We start from the raw sequence: 23036 nt of genomic DNA, 5'->3' as shown, positions 1-23036 counted from the left end.
TGAATTTTCAGCTTCTATGTGCGGCATATTATATTCAATATTAGTTTCGTTTGCTTTTAAAGTTTTTTCTAGATATTCAGCAAATGCTTCTGCTTCTTGGTGATTGTCACGTGCCCAAATCCCACATAGGTCTCTTATAGGTGGATTGTGTAGACATGAGCACTTTAGATATTTCGTGGCTTTCCAGAGTGAATAATAAGTTTCTGTATCATCTGTTGAATTTCTCAGATAGTTATTCATGGAGTTGTTTTTAATTTCTAGTATTTCCCTTTTCAGTCATTGGATTATACTGTTTAAAGTATTTTTATTCTCAGGTGTTCTATTTTGTTGTCATTTCTTTCGTAATTTTTGTTTTTCAGCCACCATTTCCTTCACTTCTTTTGGATAATTAATTCCTTTAATTGTACTTTTAATTTGTGGAATATTGTTCCTAATTTTGGATATGACCGCCTAAACATCTCTTGGGCAAATAATCTATCGATAAATTTTAATTTTCTTCTACTTTGATTTTTTTGTTTTTTGTAACAAATAATCCTTCCAATACTATTCCTTACTACGTCACGCATCACCCATTAGACGGGAAGACGCTCACTGAAAGGCTTATGACTATTATTGAAATTTTCAGAGCATATTCTTGAATAGTTGTACTATCGATGAAACAACAAAAGAGTTGAATTTTTTGAAGCCTCTACACCTATTCCCCCGCTTCTAAACGGGCATTATCCAATAAAAGTTCCAGGACGTCGCATGTACTGTAGTTACATTAAGTATCTTATCTAAACGTCTTTGTTTTGATATATTACAACTAACAATATTGCATAATTTATAGTTTTTAATGGGAACGGTTTAGTTTTGTGATGTGCGACACGATAGGATGGGAGCTAGCAACGTAGAGAAAACAAGAATTTCAGGTAAGCTCATTTTTTGACATATCATCTCTCACTCTCTCGGTCAGCACCCTACCCATCTGGCTGGCTCCAGGGGTTGCGTTTACCAGTGCACATTGTACCTGTACAGGTAAAAATAGGCTTAACAAAAATACTTCATTCATTGCTAGACATTTTTTTTATTGTTTGTAATGCGCCAGATGTTACTTTTTATTTCTAAAAAAATGTTGATATATCGGAGACAAAGATTATTGATACTTTACTGCAACATATTTTATGTGATATTTTTTAGGTGATATTTTTAATAAACCCTTACAATTACTAGTACTAAAATTATACCAAACCTTATTATAACAGGATTAGGTTGCGATAGTCGCGGGTTCGAATCCTGATGGAGCATGGTCGTAAATTTATATTTGTCATTGTCCTAGGCAAGAGTGCAAAATCCGACAATGAAAATTATCCCAGCCACGCCAGTAACCAGGCTGGGTAAGACCGGATGTCTTCTAGGATGATTTCTAAGTTAATCACTCGCCAGTCGGTAGGCTTAATGCCGGGGACCGTGGTTACGAGCCCAGGTTAAACTGTAGGTCCAGTCCAGATAAACCCTTAGTTGGTAAAAGTAGACTTTAAAAAATAAAAAGAACAAAATCGTTATAGGTTCTAGAGGAATATCGCGTTGTATCACTTCATTTGAAACAAAGTTCGAAGCATCAACAATGGCACGCAACACTTTATTTTGGAACTGTTGAATGATGGATATATTAGATTTGCTAACGGTACCCCATAGTTGGATTCCATATGACCAAATAGGCTTGAGTATAGAGCAATACCTTATTATCTAATGATAACTTGGATAATACATTTGTTACCTATGAAATAATTATATTACCTTAACAAAATGTAAATACAAAATTAACCTAAAAATGTCTTCTAAACACAACTGTGTTGAACAACCAGGCGTTTATAACTCTCAGGCTAGATTAGAACAAGTGCGAATGTGCATGCGAGGTGCTTATATATTATACAATGATAATAATATAGTGCTTATTATTTATATAGTTTGTGTGTATGTCTCTAAACGTGTATTGCTTAGACTACATTTTCTTTATTTATTTTATTCCATTTATTACAATAACTTTGTTAAATGACGTAACATTTCGACATTATTTATCTGCTCCCTCCCATTTCGACATTTATCCCATCTGCTTATATATATATATATATATATATATATATATATATATATTTACATAATATATAATTTATAATATATATATTTATAACATCTTTATTAGATACGCTTAATACAATCTTAATTATAAATTAATTTATTACTACTTTTCATTTGTATACAGTTTATATAAGTTCGTATGGTTTGATTCGCTTCATTCTTCTGACATCCTGCGCGCTGTCCAGCAGTTGTATTGCTTCCACGTTAGTACGATTTAGTAATCTTCTTTCGTCTTTCAAGGCAAAATCTTGGATAACTTCGCAAATCCATTTGATTTCCAGGTCATCGTGCAGTTCTTCATTAATTACATAGCGATAGGCATTGGTAATCAATCGAAGAACCTTGTTTTGACAGCGCTGTACGACTAACCGATTTGAGTTTTTAGTGCAACCCCATATTTGCACCCCATAGGTCCAAATTGGCTTTATAATTGTATTATAGATCAACCTCTTTGATTTTAGATCAAGTTGAGAGTATCTTCCGACTAACCAGTATAGTTGTTTTATTTTGGTTCTAATGTGTTTTGCTTTTTGTCCAACATGTTGTTTCCAATTTAATCTACCGTCAAGATGGATTCCGAGGTATTTAGCTGATTCTGCCTGAGTGATTTCGCCGCAATGCAAAATTTACGTGGACAGATTTGGAGTTATTAAGTTGAATTTTCCAATCTTTCGTCCATTTGTAGATGCTGTTGACTTCCACTTGTACTTTTTCTACTGCCCTAGGCAGACATATGTCGTTTGCCATAATAATTGTGTCGCCAGCAAAGGTTCCAAGTAGCGTTTCTTTTGTTGTTGGAATGTCAGCAGTGTAGAACAGGTATAGGAGAGGTCCTAAGACGCTACCTTGTGAAACTCCAGCCGAAATAGTTTTAAATGTCGAGAACGCAATTTCGTGCGATACTCTAAATTTTCTTCCGAAAAGATATGACTCCAGCAGTTGACAATAGTTACACGGTAACAATTTGCACATCTTACAGATTAATCCCAAGTGCCAAACCCGATCAAAAGCTTGTGAGACATCCAGGAATATTGCAGGGCAGTATGTATGTGTGCATGTATATATTATTTGACATAAAAATATAACTTTTGTTCCACAACAATCTACAAAATTATTGTTATAAAATGATAATATTTTACTATTAATTGATACCTTATCATATATTTTCGCATTATGTGCTGCTAATTTTGTCTATGAAATAATTATATTACTTCAACAAATTACAAATACAAAATTAACCTAAAAATGACTTTTAACCACAGCTGTGTTAAACAGGAAGGCGTTTATAGAAAAGGACGCGTAGTTGTGAAAACTGTCAGGCTAGATTCGAACAAGTAAAAGATCAGCTTACATGAAATTCTCTCTCAAAAACGTCGCTAGCTCTTAGACTATGAGAACCAAAACGAGGCTTGTTAACGCGGTTTTTCGGACGAATTATGTACACCCGAGAAAGACCGGAAAAACCGAATTATGCTCGAAGGCGAATAATAGGCTTTTGTCCGGTATTTTTAGAAACATCCACACTGTCGGGATGATCTGGGAGCGCGACAGGATTCTGCTCTTTCGGAATAGAACATCTGTTGGCGATTCCTATCGGTAAATGGACGCATTCGAACCATCCGGTCCGTCTACCTGGGTAAAACGCGCCCGCGTACCTGGGATTCGATCCGAATAGTAGGAGAAAGTTCGAAACATAAAATCATGCCGTGACAGTGGCGGTGCAGAACTGGTACCAAGGACGCACTTTTTACCAGTCGAAAACGTAGAAACGTTCCTGTCAGTTTGTTTATATGTTCAGTCGGTGATTGGTGGTGTTTTTATTTTTAATTTTTCCATCGATTATCATGAGATATGGTAAGCCGTTTGATATTTGGATTAGTTTTACGTGCATTTAATCGTCATATAAATAAATATTGATCGTTTTGCATAACGTCGAAGAGATTATCGTCAATAAATCTGCGATCCGTAGACAACTAATTTCGCGTGATATGTCACCGAACTCGCTAAAACATTCAAGAAACAGATAGCGGTCATAGCGCCGTAGTTTTAGGAAATACAAAAGATTATAATGTGCACCAGTGTTGTTTATTAAATACTTATGTGATTTTCATTAATTCGTCGATAAGATAACGTTTATAACATTTGATAGCGACGACTTAGCGTATTGTTTAGTTTCAGCCTGACGTCCCGTCAAGATGGGTAGAAAAACCGCCCCGGAACCTAGAGGTAAGTCTATTCTTTTGTTATTTGCGCGAAGGGTTGATGCGGGTGTGATACGTCACGGGACAGATGTTGATCATCCGGTTTAGAAAAAATATTTTTATTTCCTTTTATTTGTTTCGTATTATTTTCGTTCATATCTGTAATCTTGACTTTTGACAATTATCGCAAACATCCATTATATAATTAACATTAAATTGTGTTTCGCCGTATAGTACTTTGTTAATATTAATCTTACTACCAGTCTGCTATATCGCATTTTAATTGTATTTCTCTTGTGTACAAAGCACAATGACGGACGTAAATAAAATCAACTGGCGATTAGCGAGTGAAAGGTCCGGCTGATACCGAGGTATAGTACTTATAGTTGGTGCAACCGTAACTTTTTTTGTGTATTTTGTGAATTTATGATTCGCTTCCCGGAAATTGGGTTTAAATTCGTAGCGAGGGGGGTTGTAGAGAGACGATTCGTTAGATCTTTCCGAAGTTGATTGTGTTTTTTCGCACAGAAATTTGAGAAGTACAATGACGGGTTTACGGTTTTACTAGAAATGTGGCAAAAATTTATCGGGAAGAACGGTATATCTATATCGTTCGTTAGTTCTTGATATTTAATTTTGTTTTAATTAATTACATCTTACATTAGATATGCTTAGTACAATCTTAATATACGAATTAATTTATTATGACAGTTCTATTGTGCTTGCGTTAAAAATTCAAGTAAAACGAGTAAAGTATGTACCACAGAAAAACAGATTTTTTGGTAAAATTAGTTTTTTTTATTCAACATAATTCCCTTCAAGGGTAATACACTGATTATTGTGACCCTCCAACTTTTCGATACCATTCTTGTAGTATTGTTTGTCTTTTGCTTCAAAATAGGCCTCAGTTTCAGCGATTTCCTCTTCATTTTCCCCATCGAGTATTCTTTTGAGATCTGAGAACAGCAAATAGTCGCTGTAGGCCAGATCTGGAGAATACAGTGGATGGATGGATTTTTGCCATCGTTTTCAACTGACTTGTGACACGGTGCAGTGTCTTGGTGAAGCAGCACTTTCTTTTTCTTGAAAGGCGGCCATTTTTTGACGATTTCCTTCAAACGGTCCAGTAGCGCTATGTAATAGTCACTATTGATGGTCCTTCCTTTTTCAAGCTAGTCAATGAAAATTATTTTATGCGCATCCCAAAATACAGACAGACAGCGGGTTCATCGTGTGCAGTCCACTTGAATGACTGTCGATTGGTCTTCGGAGTAAAATGTTGGTGCCATATTTCATCAATTATCATATTTCGACGCAAAAACTCTGCTCCGAATCATCAACTTATCTTTATTTTTGGTCAAAAGTGAGCTCGCGCGGCACCCACTTTGCACAGAGCTTTCTCATACCCAAATATTCGTGAATGATATAATGTACACGTTCAGTTGATATCTTTAGAGTATCCGCAATTTCACTCAGTTTCAATTTACAGTCATTCAAAATCATTTTGTGGATTTTTTGAATGTCTTCGTCGGTAACAACCTCATTTGGGCGTCCGTTGTGTTCACCGTCTTCGGTGCTCATTTCACCACGTCTAGCATATCAATCCTTGATGGTTGATTTTCCTGGGGCAGTGTTCGGAAACTCTGCATCAAGCCAAATTTTTGCTTCAACTGATTTTTTTCCCTTCAAAAAGCAATATTTTATCAACACGCGAAATTCCTTTTTATCCATTTTTTCACAATAACAAAAGTTGCTTCACTCAAAATGTTATAATTCACAAGCTAATGATCCGACAGCTGTCAAACTTTACATGTATCTTTTAAGGGTTAGGGCTTAGTGGTAACAATTTCTTAACCACGCGTTTCTTTCGGTAGTTTGTATCTCCCAGTAATCATGGAGTTTTATGACGTTTCTTGTAAGATATCGAAACATATACACATTTGGATGATTCACCGTGAAATTCCCAACCATTACTATTTCGAGCCACACTCATTCACGAATTTAACAGGAAATGCAAAACATTTCTGATTAGTTTAAAATCTGTTTATGCAATAATATACTGTTTATGCTGAAAAGATCGTTGTTTATTCGATACCTTGTCTGATGTTTAGATGATATTCGGTATCTTTCATCTACAAAAATGAGTACCTTTTGTTTACATTTTAGCAAAAGCTTACATTTTAATAGAATGACTACTAAAAATTACACTGATATAGTTTTGACGTAATTATTGTTGCCACAAATAAAGATACACTGAGCGAGCTTACCGGATAGCGTAAATATTTGTAGTGAAAAGTAAAAGTAAATAAAATATTTTGAACAAAAATAAATAAGTAATAAATAATATTTCAAGAAAATAAATAAGGAACTTACTAAAAATTAAAAAATAACCAAACTTAGATTTTTGACACAAAAAAAAACATTTTAAAATAAATATGATATAGATTAGCATATAATAATCGTTGTAATAACTAAATAAAAATAAACAAACACCTTATTTAACCTATCTACTACCCGTATTTTATATTCAACTATATACACACAATTTAGCTTAATACCTACCTAAACCTATTAATCTATTTACAATATTACTTTAACTACTACCAACTGATCACTTTCAACTCGGCGCGGAGCAACAATTTAGATTTGTTTTGTTGGTAATTTACTTTGTTGTGTATGTCACAAAATTATATTATTATTTTTGTATTGTTTGGGCTCGGCACCGACTTCAAAGTATTCAGTTGGTGGTAGTTGGTTTATCGGCTGTGTACAGAATGTATAGACCCAGTAAACTACCTTGCAGAACTCCTAAATATATTGCGTGTAATTGGGCATATTCATCGCCTTGTTTTTTAGTAAAATGACGATCTATGAGTAAGAATTTAGTAGCTCATAATCCGGATGAGGGAGAAGATTTTTTAATTTAATCTGCAATCCTATATAAGCAAAATAAAATAATTATTCAATGTGTATTTTAAATGAAAAATATATTTTTATATACATAATACTTATTTATTAAGAATTTTTTTTATTATTATCTGAGCGTTCCACAATCTGTCCAATGGGCAATAAGTATTTGATGAGATTTATGTTATACACAATCAGTGTACGACCACCTGTACAAACGTATAAACTAGTATTATACTTGATTTAATTACTATTCTGTTATTCTAACATCTATTGTATGTGTCTATTAATATGTTTGCACTTCACTGACATTGCGCATATTTAATTGTTTGGCGAGTGCATTCGGATGCACTGACACTCTTTCAGATTATTTTAAAAGGGATATCGGACTGAATTAGGTTCTTGCTAGCATAATATGGGGCGTCAACATTTCTTAGGGCATATAGCTCTTTATTTGGGAATATCTGAAGGATGGCTATGTTGGATTTGCTAGTAGTACCCCACAGATCGATACCATACATTCATATGGGTCTAGGAAATGACTTATTATCTGAAGATAATTTGGATTTATGCCCTATGATTCAATACAACTGGGTCATTTTGCCCCAAATTGTTTACGCTTTGTTAGTACGTGTTTCTTTCAATTTAAGCATCAATATAGAGGCATTCCGAGATATTTAACATTATTTGTTTGCTGAAGTTCATAATTAATAGGTCGATTGAAAAGTCCCCGTCTTACTATAGTAAAACACATTTTTTGGCAAAATTAGTTTTTTTTGTTCAACATAAATCCCTTCAATGGTGATACACTGATTATAGGCGACCCTTCAACTTTTCGATATTACTTTTGTAGATCTGGAGAATACTGTGGTTAAGGAAGCAATTCGAAGCCCAATTCATGGATTTTTGCCATCGTTTTCCCTAACTTGTGACACGGTGCGTTATCATGTGTTTTCACTGACTTGTGACACGGTGAAGCAGCACTTTCTTTTCCTTCAAATGCGGTCGTTTTTCGGCGATTTCGTCCTTCAAATGGTCCAATAACGCTATGTAATAGTCGTTGTTGATGGTCCTCATTTTTTCAAGGTAGTCAATGAAAATTATTCCATGCGAATCCCAAAATACCGACGCCATAACCTTGCCAGCCGACGCCTTGTTGCGTTTTCCCATGCTTTGGAGCGGGTTCATCGAGTGCAGTCCACTCTGATGACTGTCGATTGGACTTCGGAGTGAAATGATGGAGTCATGTTTGATCCATTGTCAGATATCGACGCAAAAACTCGGGTTTATTACGCTTGATCATCTTCAAACACTGCTCCGAATCATCAACTCGTCGTTGCTTTTGGTCAAAACTGAGCTCGCGCGGCACCCACTTTGCACATTCGTGAATGATATGATATACATGTTCAGTTGATATCTTTAGAGTGTCTGCTATTTCATTCAATTTCAATTTACGGTTATTAAATTTTAGTAGCGCCATCTGTGTGTCAGGCCGGGGAGTTTTCAATTTCAATTGACCTGTTATGGGGATATACTGGTGGCCAAGTCCTTCAGTAGTAGTAGTTGAAAGACGGTAGTGAGTGGGACAGAAGTCTAGTCCAGTATGCCATACGTTATCAAAAGCTTGATATATATCGAGGAATGCAGCCGACCAATATCTTTTTTATTTAAATTTTTATTTATTTGATTGACCAATCTATGAACTTGCTCTATATTTTTAGCTTTACTTTAAGCCTCTTCACGTATCATTAATCGAAGTTCTTGATTCTCGAACTTCGAGCGGAAGAGTGTCTGAATAGTTTCCAACGGAATGTTCTTGATCAATTATTGTACCCCTAAAGCTCCCCATAATGGTTTAGTTATGTTTGAGATCTGGCGATTGTGCTGGCCAGCGAAGATGTTTGATAATAAACTGACACTCCTTAGACTAAGACTGAACTTTTTCGGCTGTACCAGTTTATGGCCAGGGAACTATGAATACACTCAATTCACATTTTGCGAGCTTACAATTTGCAACTGCGGCGGCGGAACGACTGTCGACGTCAACCTGTCTTCTTTTCTTGGTATGTAAGTCAATTTCTGCTAACTTAATGTATACACACGAGAAGAACACTATGGTCTCTTAATGCTACCGACTACGCTAATTATGAGATAAATATTCAGAAAGTGAATCAAGCAATTTCGGTTTAAAAACAAGAACTGGTGGTATTGCGATTATACTAAATGATTCACGAACATGTGAGCACACTTGTGTTCTTTGAACAATACTCGTCGCATTCATGGTCTGACGAATCTGTGGTTTGACCTCAGTTTCTGGAAATACCGTTCCATATTTGATACTAGACAACGATCTGTGGTGACAACAATTCCAATCACTTTAAATGCAGGTCAAAAGTTGACATCTGACAATATATCCAACATCTCTAGAACGCCAATCTTACCAACCTTTTATTATATTCATTTGCGTTCATAGACGACCTTCAACTACATCTCCCAGTCTTGGAAACTGCCTGGCTACCTGCGAAACTAATTCAAATATACTCTATCCAAAGTAGCAATGGATTCAGGTTACCTCAACTTATGACGTCAAAACGTCGCAATGTTGTAGCATTTAACTTTAACATTTTAAAAGTTTTCGTTTATTTTAGCTTTGATACATAACAGCATTCTAATATAAATCAAATAATCCAACTAACATGTTATAAAATATAGTTTATTTTAATATTGTGGTACATCTAATGCAAATATTATCGGAGGACTTAAGCTACAGTTAATTAAACAGTCACATTAGTTTGTAGATTAGAGCTTTTTTAATATATTTACATTGGACTTTTTTCTAAATCATCTATGGTATCCCTGGAAGGCCTAATCCTAATTAACAATTGTATATCTGTGTAATGTATTTTACTTTTATTAAAGAACGTATTCACCCTTTTATAGTTACTTCTGTCTGCCTTTGTTGTTGTGTTTTCTTGTCAAATTATTCTGGTATCACTATATTTCTCTTTAGTTTTTTTTATTATATTCTTCCTAATGCATTTTCTATATCTGCAAAACTGTTAGTATTTATTGTCTCCTCGTACATTTTAACCAAATGGTCATATATATTCTGAACAATTTCACATATGTGTATGCACGGAAATATTTCATACTCTACAATATAATTTTCTACAGTTTTTCTATATTAATTATATACTCACTTTTAATTGTTTCCACTCTCATCGCCCTGTCTTTTTATTTTCAGCATGAAATCATTATACCACATCCAGAAAGTTTCATTCACCCACTGTCACATTCTAATCCACTATTCAAGTCAATAACTAAGCTGTTAATTTTCAGTATAGCATTAGTTCACAATTTCACCATTTGTTGATTTTTTATTCTGTATTGATTCTGTTGTCTGATGGAGTTGATCAAAGCCGAAGGGTGTTATTGTAGACAATATTTTACATATATCCAAACAGTCTTTGCTTATATATCTCTCTTGGCCTGCATGCCTATTGTAATTATTCTTTTCACATCCCATAACAACTCTATCTGATTGAATATGCAGTGATAGAGAGGAAGACCTTTGTGGCTATATGGTTTAGACATCTGAACCATTGTTTATCGTTTTCCAGGCCTATTACTGAAAAAGTAAATTACATAAACACAACTAAATATTGTCTGAACTGAATACTGGAATATCTCGATCTTTAATATGGTATCTTCGATACTGCATGACCACTTGTGATATTTTTGTTCGATTAATGTGCCTAGCTTAAAGAACAATATATCTGCAATAAATTAAAAAATATTATGATTTACAAAAAATGTCTTGCCAAGGGTGGCCTATTGCTCTATTTTGAAATACCGGTGAGTGTACATAAATTGAAATAACAAGTTTACCTTAATTTTATTATATGTTTTAAATACTGTATTCCTTTAAAAGCAATGTCTGAGATTTGCATTGGATCTGGGGTTTTTATACTATTTAATGCCTATGTTTCCTAACAGTATTTAAAGTGATGACATATCCTTCGAAGGGCTGGATTTTCTTACGTTTTCTATGGATACTTCCCATATTAACAGTTGTCTCGGAAATAATTGTATTAAATTATGTTTTTATTTAAAAAAACTACTCCCTAGTATGCATGTTTTTTTTCTGGTAAATCCAAAATTATATTGTTTTTCTTTTTGGTTTTGCATTGGCAATTGTAAAAAATCTGTGGCGATTGTCGATATTACAATATTCACGTTTTGTGGTTTGATGACTTAACATATACATCGACCTTCACTATCTGATATCGACCTACTTTTTGTAATAGTCAATTGTTTTTACCTGCAGCATTTCCTTCATCGAATACTAATTAGAGACATTATAATCCTATATGCGACACTAATTTTCCAGATAAATAAACGAGTTTTAATTAGATTTGAATCGATACTATTTTGTTACATCGCCATATTTCTTTGTTCTAACATTTGTGTTGTAAAATAGAAAAGATATCAGTAAAAATATAAAGTCTTTGGTGCTCGATTATACCTCAGATTCGCTAGAAGAATTGATCACAGTATCTGAAATATATAATAATAAAATTTTAATAATAGTAAAGTATTTGTAGTCTATCCAAAGAAGATTTGTGTTTGGCTTTGAAAAAATTCTTATATGAATAAAATAATTAAATAATTAAATAATTTGAACACTATTATCACATATAATTTATTTTAACATCATAGTAAATCTAATGCAAATTATAATAGTTTGTAGGTTAGGGTTTTGTTTGATTATATTTATATTCAACCATACCACCTATCAGTTAGAGTTCTAGACGCGTTTGTAGTTGTGTCCCCTGGAGGCTTAATCCACCTAATTAACAATTATATGTCCAGGTAATATGTTTTACTTTCATTAAAGGTGGTTCACAAAAGGGTGCCTCAATTATCTCGTTCCCGTTCAAAGTAACTGATTTAGAAACTCAATCTGTTCTGCCTGACTTCGGAATTTTGAAATTTATTAAAATAAGCAAAGTATTAAAATAACGTTTGACGGTTTATAACTTCTTATCCCCATTGTTTGAAGAATGTTAAATACGTTTGACAACCGGATGACTTTGGCGGGCTACTTGGGTTACACGTTCATAATTATCAGGCAGAGGTTAAACTTTGGAAGTCATCGGAAGATCAGGTCGAACTAACAGCTAGTATAAATAAAACAAAACATCATTGGATAATGCTGCAACAACAATTAACAAAAAAAGATATGACAGAGTTATCTTTCATTCCAACAACTATGGACCACATGTTAATGTTTATGTGTTTGTTACTTTATCTATATAGCCTTCTATGAAATTTTGATCTTTTAGTCATATCATATATTTTCTTTAAAATTCATAATGAAGAACAATTTTATTTATTTATATTCTTAAACAATGTCCTTGATCCTCTATATTACATTTCTAGTATCTGTGTTAACATATAGTAAGTTAAGGATTTATGTATTTAACAAAATAGTACTCTATGTCTCTAGATCTATTTCAGTTACTATTATTCATTAAGGAAGAATATTTGTTCCTGCGTCCACCAAATTTTAAATTCAGTAAGATTCTTCAAAAAATGTCCAATTCGACAATATTTTCTACTTTCTTTAGTTATACCTATTTTGGAGAATGATGGCAGAAGATACTTTTTATTTTCGAATTTTGAACTTATTTCACGATGTGATTTCCACATATGTCATTCTTTTAAAGTAAATAAATTAAATACAAGCCTTTAATCAATGACCTATTTTATTTTTTTTGTTTGTCACCCTATTTTCATTCATTGTCATATCTTTCGAAATTTCCTTTTTCAGTAAACAATTCTTGTACACTGATTTGTTCTTATCCATGAAATATTATCGCGTTAAGGTTCCTGCAGCACTTAAATGCTTTTAACAACACCTTTCCTGGAATTCTATCGGAAAAATAAATACTCCTTCAGATAGTCTCCCTGTAATTCTATATCTTTATCATTGTTTAAACAAAAATATAATAAAAACAACGATTTTTCTTGTCAGTTTAAACTGTATGATTATATGGTATCTGCATATGATATATACGTGTATATTTGTATATATGCCATCTTTGGGTCTTATATCGAATATTAGTCGATATAAAATGCTATTTTAATTAATTAGTCTTATTCTAAAGCATATATATCTCCAATAATCGCATCGGATGCTGTTAGAGGTTTTAGTCTACGCACTGTGGCTTCGCTGATTAGCGAATACATTGGGACGCACTGACGCACTTTCAAAATCCTTCACTCGAATACGTTAAAGTACACTCGTTATTGGTTCTAGAGGAATATCGCGTTGTATCACTTCATTTGAAGCATAGTACGGAACATGGAACATCGACAATAGTACGCAACACTTTATTTTGGAACCGTTTTATGATGGATATAAGAGACTTGCATATATATATATATATATATATATATATATATATATATATATATATATATATATATAAGAAACCTTACTAGTCTACCAGAACGTTTTGTTGTTTTGCACATTGAAATAACCACTTTTGAATTTTCGAAAACATCTTTCACCTGTTTTTAAGATAATAGCATGCTCACCACCGCAAATTTCTACCATCAAACGATGACTTTCAGCGGCTTTTATTTTGGTTAAATATGAAAAGTAATGCGTGCTGGAAATACACGTTTTTAGGCACGAAACTTGACTTTATCAAAGAGGTATAAATCTATGAGTATTGCTGTGAATCTTTATGCCAGTAGAATAAAATGTCATATATGTCAACTCATAACATCGCATACTTACTTAAGCGTAGCAACATGAAGAAAAGCCTGTAATAACTTTTCGGTACACCTGGTATTATGAAGATCACAAAAATGAAAACCATGTAAATGGTAGATACTTTTAATTCTTTAGATATATTCGAATATATTTCTTATTTTGACTCATTCCGTTCTTATTTAATTCCTAAACCAAGAATATACTCCAAGTTTACTTTACATCGATTTACATTTATCTGTTAATGTAACAGCAGCAATTTTATTGCCAGTTGGTTTTCGAAATTCGTGCAGGATATCCTGGAAATTTTACGATTCCGATAAAATGTGGACATAAAACGGCACAATATATATTTCTTCTAATGAAAACGGTCCATACAACAGACCATACTAGAAAAACGAATAATGAAATCTAATCTATCTAATAGAAACGAAAACTAACCAAATTTAAGCACACCACCCACATTTCTAAATACTATGCAAACTGATAAAACGGGGCAATTAAGTGATTCATGCGTTATCTTAGATTTCGACTTAATTAACTAATTATTTAAACAGTTCGCAATTTTATATTTCTACAAGATAATAACATTTAAAGAACAATTAACGGTGATAAATCAGTTGTTAATTAGATTAGGCTCCACGATAAAAATTACAAAAAAATATCGGTATATCGTAAAAAGGGTCTATTTTTAAAATAAAGAAATATTTTCCTTATCATGACTCAGATATATTATTTATATTGTCCTGGCATTATATTATTAAAACTCGTCAAATAAACCACCCAATAAAGGTCATAAAAATGTATGACGTCAGCATGTCACATCAAATTTGACTTTTGTCTTACGTTTATCCGATTATAACCTTTAACTGTCATCACAATGTCTTAAAGAATTTTGCAGACATTTGGCAACATGACATCAACCCAAATCGAATGTTGCATTATATCTCTATTTAACTAGACAGAAGGAGAGTGGTAAATTCGCTCCTAGTTTGAAACGATTTTATATTTTTACAAGCTGCAGTTGACAATATATTCGATGTCATCTATGGCGTGCATTGACTTTTTGGTTAGGCAAAAGTATACAAGTGGTTGTATAAATGTATTAAAATAGATACGTATTCGATGAACACGTCATTAGCACGTTTGAAAGGTAACATTTAGAAAGGCAAAATTTAGATATTAAATATGAACCCTTGTCTGCGAATGCAAGAACTTTTTGGATCTATGGTGTGCAAATATGGGTTTACTCTAACACATCAAACCAACTACTAATCCAACGTAACCAAAACAAATTTCTACGATTAATTACCAATGCTTATCGCTACGTAACGAACATAGAGTTGCACGATGACCTCGAAATCAAATGGATATACGAAGGTATCCAAGATTTCGGTTTAAGACATGAAATAATTGTTGCTGAATCACAACAACGTGTAAGCAAGGCAGTTACTGGACAACAACGCAAGAAATCAGAAGATTGAAGCGAACCAAACCACACGAACTTGTATAGTGTTTAAGTGTATTCTTAACTTAAGTAGATTAGTTTTATTTTAATTTGGGATATTAATCCCGTACTCGCCTTGCTTGTGTATTAATGTTTGTACTTCCAGAACAGTAGTAATAAATTAATTTGTATATTAAGATTGTACTAAGCATATCTAGTGTAAGATGTAATTAATTAGTGCAATAAGTATTTCTTATGATAATTACCATGTTAGGCACTGCATTTGATGAATCGAAGCCAGCAAAAAACAAAATATATTTTTGGTCTGTTTTCTAATAGATAAGAACCCTCAATATTGTGTCGTATCGTTATCCAACAAGTCATCTTTTTTTTCCTGAAATTAGGAGAGAAGCTTGAAGAGTAAAGTGGTCATCAAGCTTGGGAAACCATTTCATAGAGAGACATATCATATGAGAGATAGGTTATGGGAATTTGGGTAGAGATAATGACATTTAAAAGGCCAACAAAGGCAAACTGGCAACACACAAAAATGAGGGGGAGCATTCAATTTGATATAAAATAACGTGCCTACCAAAAATTATAAATAAATAGGAGAATCGTAGTTTACAATGCGCATTTGAAATTAGATAACATGAATGGGATACACGTATAATTCATTTGAAATAGAAGAATAATAGTTACTGTAGTATATATAATTGTGTTGCTATACGTTCTAAAATGATTATTTACCTACTTAATTCCTGTAATGACGCATAGTGCTCACCTTTTATTTAGAAAATTTATTATAGCTTTCCAAGTTTGAAGGATTGGCACAATATAAAACACGTCAAACTGATTTTGATCGGTACAAAGTATACTAAACTAAACGATCGACATTTTGTGAGCTGTCGAAGGGTGTATAAATAATCTTTGTTGAAGCGAATACAATATTTTGGAATATTTGGAATCTTTGTGGTTTTATACTGAATAACCCACTAAAAGTTTTATGACAATTAGTTTGGGAACAAAATTACAATCAGTCCGTTATATAATACAAGTTTGTTTCTATTTGTTTTTTATCAATCTCTTAGAACTTTAACAATCGGCCCGTGGGCAATAAGTATTATAATATTATTTCTTTAATATATTTATTTAATATGGGACATCGACGATGACTCGCAACACTTTATTCTGGAATCTCTGGAGGATATCTATGTTAGATTTACTAGTAGTACCTCAAAATTCATTATCATAGGTCCAAATGGGCATAAGTAGTGACTTATACAGCTAAACTTTGTTATCTAATGATAAGTTAGATTTACGTCTTATCAGCCAGTACATTTGGTTTAGTTTATGCCCAAGCTGTTTGCGTTTTGTCAGTAGATGTTTTTGCATGTCAAACCGTATCGATCAAAATGCATTCCAGGATATTTAACGTTGTCTGATTGCGGAAGTTCATGATTATTCAATTTTACTGAGGTACATGTTCTTCTACAAAGGGTGAATGTAACATGGGTAGATTTTGTCTCATTTGCTTTGATAAGCCACATTTTGAACCACAATTCAACTTTGTTAAGATGAAGTTGGAGGTTTCTTGTGGCTGATATTTGATCCTCGTGTGATGATAAAACCGCTGTATCGTGAGCATATATTGAAGAAGTAGTGTTTCTTGAGGTCGGTAGGTCATCTGTATACAATAGATATAACAATGGGCCAAGAACATTTCCCTGCGGAACACCCGAATATATCAAATGTAAGTCAGTGTGTTCGTCACCCTTTTTGACAATAAAGAGTCTGTCTGTGTGCTACAACCTTGTCGAAGGCCTGAGAAATACCGAGAAATGCAGCTGATTTTTTATCGTTTAAGTTTTTGTTAATTTGGTTAACTAATCTATGTATTTGTTATATTTTTCCGTGTTTATTGCGGAAGCAAAATTGATGGTCTGGAATAATATTTCTCTCCTCTGTGATTATGTCATTAAATAATAAGTCAAAACAAAGTATGGCATTAAATATGAATGTAATTAATTTGATGCACTTTCCTGACAACTCTTTTAAGATTCTTCTTAGTTATTAGGTCAAAACCAGGAGCCTTTTTAGGATTAATTTCTTTAATTATTGTTTGTTTTACTTGCTTAACATTAAACTTCTCATGTGGCAGATCCAGTTAAAACGGAGTGTTAAGAAAGTCTATGTTATTTTCTTCTGTTGGGGATATTTCGGACGGGTACGGATTAAATAATGTTTTTAAATGTTTATAGAAAACTTCCGCTTTATCTTTATCATTCCTAGCGCAGGTATTGTGGTAGATTCTAATGCGTGGATTTTGTTGTTGAATTTCTTGATTTTGTTCATTATTTGTTTGCTCTTTTCGCTATTCTGTGGCCTTGTTGAATTTTCTCTTTTCGGCAATGTTTTGTTGAATTATAAATGAAATATAATTAAACCTTTGATATAATACGTCGCGCTTTGATATGTCGCGCTATTGCGTGTTGCGTACCATGCGACCTCTTGTATAGATTTTGTTATATTTTTTGCTAATTTTTCTGTATCCTTTCTGTTTTGAGAGGTATATTTAGAAGTATTAAACTGTCGTAATTTCTCTCTAAATAATGGCCAGCTAGTTTTTGTTGTATGCAAAGAAAGTGGTTTTGTTTTGTTGAATATATTTGAGTTCGAGTGATCGAAAGCATGATTCAGCTTTGCACGTTTTGGTGTCAATATTTTTTGTAACACAAATGTCTATGGTATCGGGAATTTTATTTCTATCTAACGGCCAATATATTGGCTTACCAGCAGAGATATACTGTAAGTTATTTGCCTTCATTGCTTTGACCAATTCTCTTTTTGCTGTATTAATCTGGAACCCCACATTACATATTTTGCATTATAGTCTCATCCTGTAATGAATCTATTACCCATCGTATTAAAGAAACCGTGGTATTGTTCTGCCTTATTGTTGTGTTTAGGTGAACTATAGAGGGCATTCATTGTTAATGGCCCGTGCACTTCTTCAATGGTTACACTGGTGGCTTGTAAATATTCCTTGCAGAATTTCTATAGTTAGCTATGGTTAGTAAAAAGCAAACAGAATGGCTTTTGCATTGAACGACCTCCGATTTTCCGTCATATCAGCTCAGGGATAACATTATATATAAATATCTGATTAGTTTAGTTAAAAAAATATGTGAACACTTTGTGCGTACCTTTGAAACTTGAGCGTTTCCCTGGATTTTCCTCCCTTTCACTCAATAGGTCCTGATTTTGTTTCAATGGGGCCACTTTGGAATTGCACTCTTTCAAATAAGAAAAGAACTTCGAAAATCGGCCCACAATTGTCGGAGAAATCGGCGAACATACATTAAAAATTATACATATACAGCCGAACATTAAACCTCCTCCATTTTTTGAAGTAGGTTAAAAATATAGATTTGTCTTTAAGGCAGCTAAACTAACGAATAAATAAAATAAAAGTTACATTGACCTATTAATTAATTCATAGATGAAAATTCATTTAAAAGATGCGACAATAAATAGAATTTCTGCAAAAAATTTAAATTATTTTCAATTTTTTTTATAACAATTTCATTTTTATATACAGTTATTCATATATTATTTCACAGCATACTTTATCAAAATCCGTAAGAAACGAATAAAAAACAATCTAATTGCTTTTTAAAATATCTGCAATTTAAACAATCATCAAATGTTTAAGTATATTTTAATCTAATTATTTTTTAAGATATATTATGAGTGTTTACATATTTAAAATAATATTGGATTTTGATCATTTTGATTCCTAATATATTATCGTAAAATATGTAATGATATAATCTAAATTTTTTATATTGGCGTGCATTGTGTTTGACTGGTGGATTTCTTAAATTGCCTTAAATGATAGTAAAATGTTAAATATAGGGCCTTGTGAGATTGTTTGTACTTTTATATTTTTGAATAAGATTCAAATTGATGCTCGGTTTGTATCGAGTTTTATCCATAAAGGTTTTTCACAAATGTAACCGACTAAGAGATAGGAACAAAGTCTATATCTTTCTATAATATAATTCTGTTTCCTTTCAATGAAGTTATTCTTTTCGTGGCTACGAGACATCGTTGTTAAACGTGTTTCGTCGTTTTATTGTCGATATTGCTCTCGACATAGAGCAATATCGATAGAAATAGACTAATTGAAATATGATATGTTACTAAAACTTGTTTTCACTGTAATTTCAATATGTGATCAGAAATGTATTTGATACATAGCATTAATTAAAATAAAATTAACAATAAGTAAAACATATTAAAATATATGCAAAGTATCTCAAGAACCAACACATTATTTTAAATTACTTTTAATTAAATCTAAATTCCATTAAGTTTCAACAATCAACGAAGTCATAATAAGTGTAAATTACTACGCCACTGAACATTATGACAAAATATCATAAGTAAGATTATTTTGACGACGATTAACAGGGCAATTGAAAAGTCCACCGCCTGACACATAGATGGCGCTACTAGAATTGAATCTATGGCGACCGCCACGACTTTAGGCCACCACTACCCTTTAGGCCACCACGAATTCATCAACAAGTACAAGGGTTGGCAACGCCGGTGGATTGGTACCATGCAGTTCCAGGCTATAAAAGACCATCACGACGACGTCTCGTTCTCTTTTCTTTTCTCCATCCTCTTGTAACTGTACCACTTCCACAGCGCTACCGTACTTCCTCTACCTAACCTAATGTCCTGTCAATTCTCCCGTCGACCACATGTATAATTTAATAACGAATTAAGCATGTATTTGTCCAAGCAGTGTTTTTAGTTCTTGTGCAAATTCCTTCCAGAAATAGTAATGAGTGTTCGGATAAACAATAGCAGCGGCATCCATACATTTCGACCGACTGACCGACCCGACGTACATACCTACAATTGGTGACCCCGACGTGATCAAAGTGCCTAACATGTAAATCAGCTCAACACAAGCCACTCGACAGGTGTTTGACACGTGCATGGAAGGATAGCCCGAGGAATTGAACCCATCAACATCACATGGTCGACGACATCCCACGAGACTAGCCTGATGGACGAAAACCACAGAAGCCCATCATGCATAACATCAAGATATGAACACCCTTGCATCACGAAACGGGACACCCTCTTATAGGCACCTTCAAACAAAGGGAAACGCCCCAAGACGAACGACCTCCTGCTACAACTTCGATGGCAGCTGATCCCGTAAAACTCCTCGCTCAGTTTAGGATTTCCATCTCATCAGCAGTCCCTGGGCGTTTGTTTGCGTCACTCAAAAGTCATCTAACTCTCAAAAGATGCATGTATGATTTGAAGCTGTCGGATCATATTAATTTGTGAATTATGGCATTTTGAGTGAAGCAACTTTTATTATTGTGAAAAAATGGATAAAAAGGAATTTCGCTTGTTGATAAAATATTGCTTTTGAAGGGGAAACAGTTGAAGCGCAAACTTGGCTTGATGTCGAGTTTCCGGACACCGCCTCAGGAAAATTAATCATAAAGGATTGGTATGCTAAGTTTAGACGTGGTGAAATGAGCACTGAAGACGGTGAACGCAGTGGATGCCCAAAAGAGGTTGTTACCGACGAAAACATTTAAAAAATCCACAAAATGATTTTGAATGACTGTAAATTAAATGAAATAGCAGACACTTTAAAGATATCAACTGAACGTGTACATCATATCATTCACGAATATTTAGGTATGAGAAAGTTCTGTGAAAAGGGGGTGCCGCGCGAGCTCACTTTTGACCAAAAACAACGACGAGTTGATGATTCGAAGTAGTGTTTGAAGATGATCAAGCATAATAAACTCGAGTTTTTGCGTCGATATGTGACAATGGATGAAAAATGTCTCCATCATTGTCACTCCGAAGTCCAGTTGACAGTCATCTGAGTCCGAAGCGTTCAAAAAGTAATTAATAATTGAATTATTAATTAATTTTTGGAAGGAATTAAAATATTTCATTTCCTGTCTCCAGCATGAAGTAGTTAGTTCTTCATGATATATAGTTATGTCTGTAATGAATTATTAATAATCTACATATCATGAAGAACTACTTCATGCTGGAGACAGGAAATGAAATATTTTAATTCCTTCCAAAAATTAATTAATAATTTAATTATTAATTAATTTTTGAACGCTTCAATAGCTTCTTCGTGCGATGAAAGTCATGTTGACCATGTAGTTTATTCTTCATGGATAGGAACAAAAAGAAGTCATTAGGTGCCAAACTAGTGCTCTACGGCGGATGGCCCATCAATTCGATGTTTTGAGTGCTTATTTGAGCCGATGTGTGAAAGCTCGCGTTGTCGTGATGAGGAAAAATCCGGCGTCGCTTGTTTTCCTTATTTCACCTCAGACTTCTGGCAAAAAAATGGTTGTGTACCAATCAGAATTTACTATTCTACGATCCTCTAGAGGCACTGTTGCCAGTTTTCCCGAAGAAACAGGCCACCATTTTCTTTTTGATGGAGCTTCATCGCCAAAAGTCAAATCAGGTTGATTGAGGCACTCTTGAAGTAGTAATCCACGCCGAAAATCGTAAAATATTATCGTACGGAAATGTTCACGATTCAGTTCCATTTTTTGCCGAGACGAAACTTTGAACTATATATAAAATGAATAAATAGCGTCCGTGCGACAACATTTTCTGAGTACGTATATAGTCAAAAATGTCAAACTTTACGATGGAATCGCCAGATGGACTCACATGACAACAGTGTTGGCAATTCCCGAAATATAAATAGTGACCCCCGTATTCAGTGGAGCTGCAACGCGCAAAAAATATTTTCAATAAAAACCGCGGCGGTTTGAAATTTATTAAAACTTTAAACCTTTAAAACAACGTTTGCTGATTATTCAATGTTTCGAATAATGTTGCGTACGTTTGACAATCGGACGTCTTAGCAGGTTTCACAGTTCGACTTATCAGACAGCATTATGTCTCTTTTTAACTACAAAAAAACGAGAAGGAAAATATTGTCTGATTCTAAAACGAATTTACAAATTGCGACAGGCAACACATTAAACATGTTGATGACGTCATATACAAATAAACTGTGAATAGATTATATGTCGTCTCACTAATCACACGATATCAGCGGTGCGGTATGACATATATAGGTTTTTTAATTGAAGAACAACTTTTTTTTTTCAGTTTCTTTATAGAACGCGTCTTTATTGATAATATTTTGAATTGTTATCTTCAAAATTATGATATAACGTCTATTACAGTGAGTAGAGCCATGTACTTTTTAAATATTTAATTTTAACGAAATTCTTATCACAAATGGCGATTAGAGATTACCCAATTTTATCTTGTTTTCGTATCGCACGTTCCTTTTGTAAGAGGAACATTTTTGCTCGACGCGGAAGATGACTGAGTTAGATAGTGAACAAGAAGAGGATGAATATTTCTTTGTTAGTAAGTGTTTTTAACAATTTTTAATCGATGTATTTATGTTACCCCAAGCGATCAGTTTAGATAAGAATCGGGATTTTTCATATCAGAGTGTTTAGTTCGTGAATCGGATTTGACACAT

General features: G+C 33.5%; 1 protein-coding gene across 7 annotated transcripts in view; it reads left to right on the top strand.

Annotated features, from left to right (window-relative positions):
• Positions 1-23036, top strand: part of Ctl2 (Choline transporter-like 2) — a 60078-nt gene that overhangs the window by 11532 nt on the left and 25510 nt on the right. For 2 of the 7 annotated variants that reach the window (XM_076418318.1, XM_076418313.1), the window contains exons 1-2: positions 22708-22727; positions 22795-22918. In XM_076418318.1, coding sequence (XP_076274433.1) covers positions 22870-22918 — 49 coding nt within the window. In that variant the 5' untranslated portion in view covers positions 22708-22727; positions 22795-22869. Of the gene's footprint in view, positions 1-784; positions 912-3829; positions 3976-4293; positions 4348-22707; positions 22728-22792; positions 22919-23036 lie in introns of those variants that run through there. The other 5 variants (XM_076418316.1, XM_076418319.1, XM_076418315.1 and 2 more) reach the window with 5 other exon arrangements.

The sequence above is a fragment of the Rhynchophorus ferrugineus genome, unplaced genomic scaffold (assembly GCF_030347505.1).
Source record: "Rhynchophorus ferrugineus isolate W39M unplaced genomic scaffold, kcgeb_rfMv2 rfM11, whole genome shotgun sequence".
Taxonomy (NCBI): Eukaryota; Metazoa; Arthropoda; class Insecta; order Coleoptera; family Curculionidae; genus Rhynchophorus; species Rhynchophorus ferrugineus.
This window is presented reverse-complemented; position numbering and strand designations above follow the sequence as displayed.